At 42.4% G+C, this 5,531-nt stretch overlaps 1 protein-coding gene across 1 annotated transcript; it reads right to left on the bottom strand.

Moving 5' to 3' along the window:
- Window positions 1–206: 206 nt before the first annotated feature.
- On the bottom strand, window positions 207–3,626 carry LOC108631098 (uncharacterized). Its single transcript, XM_018034805.2, has 3 exons — window positions 3,374–3,626; window positions 1,683–1,992; window positions 207–873 (listed from the first exon to the last, which is right to left on the bottom strand). The coding sequence occupies exons 2-3, from the start codon at window positions 1,953–1,955 to the stop codon at window positions 394–396; spliced, it is 753 nt and encodes a 250-aa protein (XP_017890294.1). The 5' UTR covers window positions 1,956–1,992; window positions 3,374–3,626; the 3' UTR covers window positions 207–393.
- Between the last annotated feature and the right edge of the window lie 1,905 nt (window positions 3,627–5,531).

The raw sequence follows: 5,531 nt of genomic DNA, 5'->3' as shown, positions 1-5,531 counted from the left end.
ATGACTTGATGTAATTGAACTTTGATTACGGGTCCGGTTCGCGTCATTCATTAATGCAATACGTATTTTCCAACGGACGCTGATCGGATTTCCCCGTGTACGTTGACGCGCGAATGCAGTGTTTCGCGTATCGCTTAAGAATCGAATTATGCTGTAACAACATTTGCTCCTCGGCCACGTTTGCGTGTAGAAAAAGAGGATTACAGAAAAAAAGGAAACGCGATTTCCCGTTTATTTAAGCCAGGTTTCGAATCCTGTTTTCATTCGCTCAGAGTTCCCTCCAGGGTACAAAATGTTCTGTGTGCACATTTAAACATTTTTTACAACACGAAAAATTGTCAAAAATGAAACAATTCGACTATCAATAACATCTACAATTTTACTCGTTCTTTATTATGTAAAGATTGATACAAACTGTTTGAAAATATTTGGAAGTGCTCTCCTCACAGAGAGTATTGTAATCACGATTGTGATTCCTATACATATTGATCTAACGTCCACATCATCAGATAAAAGTTTAATTGCCCCAAACATTCTGTAACCGTAACACTGTGCAGCCATTCCGATCACGAAACAGGATAAACCGAAGAAGTTATGGAAAAACTTAATTATGATCGGTCTCACCCATTGTTGCCTGTATCTGAAGGCACTGAGAAACGGTGGGACCATCAAGACAAGGGATGTCAGGCCGAGAATCGCGTGAATGGATTTAAAGTGCACACTTTTCAATAGAAACATTAACACGATTCCTACTACTGTACACATCACGCCAAGTATTTGCACGACCAGATGAAAGTTCTTTTTTATACGGTGCGGGACGGGCTGTGCCAAACCGGTGAAGATGACAATAGCCTCCGACATCAGTAGAACGTACTGAAAAGGATAAGATCGAGTCGTCAGCGGTCGCGGAAGTTGCAGTCGGTTGGTGAAGTCGTTAGAACTTCTTTGGCCACCTCGGTTAGCCACGGTCTATCTCCCCTCGGGAGAGGGTGGCTGGCTAGCTAGGTGGCTAGCTCCATCGGAGCAGTGCTCGAGCTCGGGTTCGGTTCTGTATAGTTGAATTTTGATTCCGCTGTTCCCACGCGCGCGACCGTTTGTAAGTAGAGAATAAATAGCGCAATTTGAATCGGGGTGCTATCATGCCACGGAGGGCACTCTTGGGCAAGGTTACGACGCGGAACTTGTTCCTTTCCTCCTTTTTCCTTTTCCCTTTGTTTCCTTTGCCTTGCGGCGCGACGGCCAAAGAAGCTCTCGCCTCCTTTTGAGCAATTAAACCGCGAGAATTGCTCGCCCCGAGTTCTTTCTGATTCAATTTCGCAGCTTATGCAGCAAAGGTCGAACGTTGCCAGGAAATATCTGTTCCATCTCTCTTTCCTGTTCCGCGCGTTACTTCCTCCCCGCGATCTTTTGTGTGTTAAGACAAGATGTTCAAGGATGCGAAAGATAAATGGAATTTGAGGGAAATAATATCCGCAGTTTGAAAACACTTAAAACCCTCGCTCGACAAACCTTTTTCTCCTCTATGATTTCACTCAACTGCCTCGGATTACATCGTTCCCGATAAGACGTTATTATCCGTGTTATTATATTAATACATCAAGTTATATTACTGCGAATGAAACGGTAACCCCACGAATTCTATTCTATGCGGGCGAGAATATTAAACTATCAGACATACATACCCCAACAGTGCAAAAGACAATGTGCAAATATGACATCACAGCGCGCGTATTAATATCCTTCGAGTGCAGGAAGCTCAGAGAATGGAACAAAGTGAATCCAGTCAGGCCACCTATCAGTATATGGTTGGCAAAGTCACCTATTGTGACGCAACAGCTCAACGTGCGAGACAACGCAGATGATGTTCCTTTTGTGTCACGAGTTTCCAAATTTGCACAACTATTCGAAGAACCTATGGTCTCCATCGTTATGTTGCTCATCGCAAACGACGACATTGAGGTTGTTCCTTCTGTCACCGAAATACCAGCACGTCTGCAACAATTACAAAGTTGATTACATATACGAAGTAGGTATATCATTATCTGCACGCCAGCCTCTGTATCACAAGCAGTTGCTTAGTTAAGCTAAACTGTTCTACAATATTCTCCAATTTAACAGCGTGCAGCAGTCTATTTAGTTTGATTAAATTATATCGTGTTACATTATTACCTCACACTGTCTTGCTTCGACAAAGCGATCCTATACCGATACCGACTATTACCCGTGGTAAAGATCAAAACGTGTCAAGGAGAGAAATCTTTTCGGGCCAATTTCTTTGCCGCGCGAAGAGCTAGAAATATTTTCTCGGTCTCCGTGCGAGCGCGAACTTCTTTACGACGACGACGGCTTGAAAATGTTTGCTAAACGGTCAAACAGCCAGACGGAGCCAGGGGTAGTAATTACGATAAGGGGAATTACAAAAAGGGACGGGCTTCGTATTTGTGTTAAAGTGATTACATCTGGGAGCACGGTGGTACTGACCCTTTTAGAATCAGGCCACTGATCGAAGGAAATGGAAACGAGTTCGTTGATCCCGCAGCCGTCTGTTCCGTAGGAAACGAAAATATAACTAAATGGCCATATGGCGGATAGAATAGGAATTAAGCATATAATTGATTTATTCGACGATCGATCCGGACGACTTTATTGCGTCCGGGCGTGTATATATGTGTGGCGCGAGGTAGTTGTAGCCATTCGGGGATGAAGAATTTATGCATGATCGGTACATAGGAAAAGAAACGGGGAAAGAAAGCTCCAGAACGCTGATTTTCCTTTTTCGTCCGAGTTCCCATAATTTGTTCGGGCAAATTGAAGAGCAAGTAAATAAAACGAACAAGTCTGGTCTCTCCGCCGAAAGGCGAGAGTGTACGCTACGCGACTGCGAAACGTCTATCCATCCGCGTCCTGCTTTTATTTCCGATTTATTTTGTCCACAATATAGTTCGTTAGCGCGCTTCCTTCGTCTCGACTTGTACTTCGTCGCCCCGCGTAGCCTAGAAGCAACGAACGTACTCGGTAATGTGCGAGTTGGTTCGAGTTTTAAAAAACTAAAGGTTCAGGCTCGCTTCTGATTCTCGCATGCGCGTGGCTTTAAAAATTATTTTACGATATTACATTCGGTGACACGAAACGTCGAATTTACCCGGCAAACAGGCTTCCAACAACGCGACGAGCAACGATTTTTCAAACGCCATCATTTAATCAAATCGTGCGAGAACCTCTCTCGAAATCGTGGTTGAGAGTGACGTTTGCGAAAAATGACAGCATCGCAGCTGCTACGAATACGTCGATTTCGATACGGACAGGTAAAAAACGCGCGGGATTTTATCGCGTTTTAAACGATGCGGTTTCACTTTGAAACGACTTAACTCACCAAATAGTGGTTCTTCCTTCGAAATACCCGAATTCTTCGTAAATTATATCTTCACTGTATATCGATATGTCTCTCTCGTCTCTCTCTCTCTCTCTCTCTCTCTCTCTCTCTCTCTCTCTATCACTCTGTGCGCGCTCACGATCACTTCAGAGACGCGTTTCTACCTCACGGAGCATAAACATCGATGACGATCCAAATGCGACCGCTTTCGTACTAATTGAGGAAATATCTCAATCAAGCGGAACACGGTTGGTTGCCACAATATTAATTTCTTTGTACGATTTCGTTCGCTCCTCCTTCTGCCCGGGAGTGGGAATACCCGACCAGATAATTGGAACGATGATCTGAATGATCATGTGACCCTTTGCTCATTAATTCAAGGTGACGCTACTGCGCGATGCTGATAATCAGGCGTCATGTTTTTGCGATAGTCGGGCAACGACGATTTTCCCGTCAGTTCTTCGCAACATCGACATCGTTGCAACGCGACTCCTCCAGTTTCTCGTATTTTCCTTGCTGAAAAGTTCGCCCGTCCGCGCGTCAGGTGCGACCTAGCAACCCAGCGGCTGGCATCGAAATTTTCCAATGCAAATCGGGCGCAATTTCATCGAATCAGATTATCGAACGTAGATTCGATCGAAACTGGAAATAGAATTATACGAAAAGTTTCATCTATTTGCCCTCGGGCCGTTTTAATTGAGATTAATGCTGGATCCTCTCGAAAAGCGTAAAGTTTTCTAAATACAATAATAGCAACTCGCTCGCGATATCAAAAGTAACCGTTCGCTCTCGTTCGATTTTATTCATTAAGATTTTATTTCGATTTAACTGGTCTATCGTTAGTTGTATTTATCCGGGACGGGCATACAATTGCTCGGGAAACACGCGGAAAAGCTCGGTCCGAGTATAATTCATTTAGTAATAATTACATTGATTTCGCTGGTGGAGAGAAATTATTTGGACGGCGGCGGTTCGTTTAGTAAAAATAAAAAACAATGAGTCAACCGGGATGCGAGTAGCGAGCGAATTAATTCGCGCGGATCGCGTGTCCCCGCGTTATTTGCCCCTATTCACAGAGGATTCTCTGCTATCTCAAAAACATCTATCCATTGTTTGAAAATGTAGGTACGAAGCTTCGGTTCACGCAGCGTGCTCTCGCTTCGAAGAGACATTTTCGTGTAATAATACGCGGGTCGTCCGATTCGCGAATTCCTGAAAACGATAGCGTGAAAAATGCGAGAAATTCAATTCCTCTTTTTTTTCTGACTACACTCCCCACTGGACTGGATGCCAATGGGAAAATGCTCGTTCTCGTTATCTACCTACATTATTCTATAGTTTTTTTCCCTCCAAAATAAGCAATTTTAAAAAAGCAGCCGACTGTTTCGCCGCATAATGAGTACTCTAAACGTATTGAAATATAATGCACCGTTATCTGCGGAATTATAATTTACGGTTACGTTGATACTACTTTCGTTTGTATACGTAAAATAATTTGTACTTCTGACATTTAATAAATGAGAAGAAATATGAGAAATTCTAACAATTAAAAAAATTCCTCAGAAGAGAGGACAGCCAAGTATATTTTCAAAAGTAGTAGAGACGTATACTAATTCGAATAGCACTGAGAAGATGTACATGTATATCTTAAGTTTATGCTGCTCTCAAAATATTTAATTCAACGCAAATTAAGTTTGCAAACTTTTCAGCTTGCAGCAGGTTCATTTGCATCTGATCATGTTACTCCGCTGAAAAGATGATCTGTCTTATATATTTTTAATTTAACAACTTTTACTCCAGGCTTCGCATCGTCGTGATTGTAACCTAATTAAAGTACGACTGGTGATCAATTTTTTCCCTCTCCTATCATGACGGCATACGATATAGCGAGACTTAATCCATTAATATTGTATATGCACTGAGTAATCGGTTAGTTACTATTAATACGATAGCGCTGTAAAAATCTTAAGATCATACATACATGTGTTTTCTCACGTAGTGATAATACTTTTGATTTCTGGAAGTGATTGAATACGTAACAAAGCTATCGATAAGAGAACTGGCACTGATAAAACGTTATCGATTCTTACTCTCTTTCACACACTCATTCTTCGTCCTGGGTGATTTCAAAATCTGACACGTTTCTTTATCTTTTGAC

The sequence above is a fragment of the Ceratina calcarata genome, unplaced genomic scaffold, assembly GCF_001652005.2.
Source record: "Ceratina calcarata isolate Rehan_Ccalc_2016 unplaced genomic scaffold, ASM165200v1 scaffold81, whole genome shotgun sequence".
NCBI lineage: Eukaryota > Metazoa > Arthropoda > Insecta > Hymenoptera > Apidae > Ceratina > Ceratina calcarata.
The sequence above is the reverse complement of the archived record's forward strand: the minus strand, read 5'-3'. Positions and strand labels throughout refer to the sequence as shown.

Coding starts and splice junctions, on each gene's coding strand:
- LOC108631098 (XM_018034805.2), bottom strand. CDS start 1,955: ATGTCGTCGTTTGCGATGAGCAACATAACGATGGAGACCATAGGTTCT. Junction 874..1,682: donor TTGTCTTTTGCACTGTTGGG/GTATGTATGTCT, acceptor TATCCTTTTCAG/TACGTTCTACTGATGTCGGA.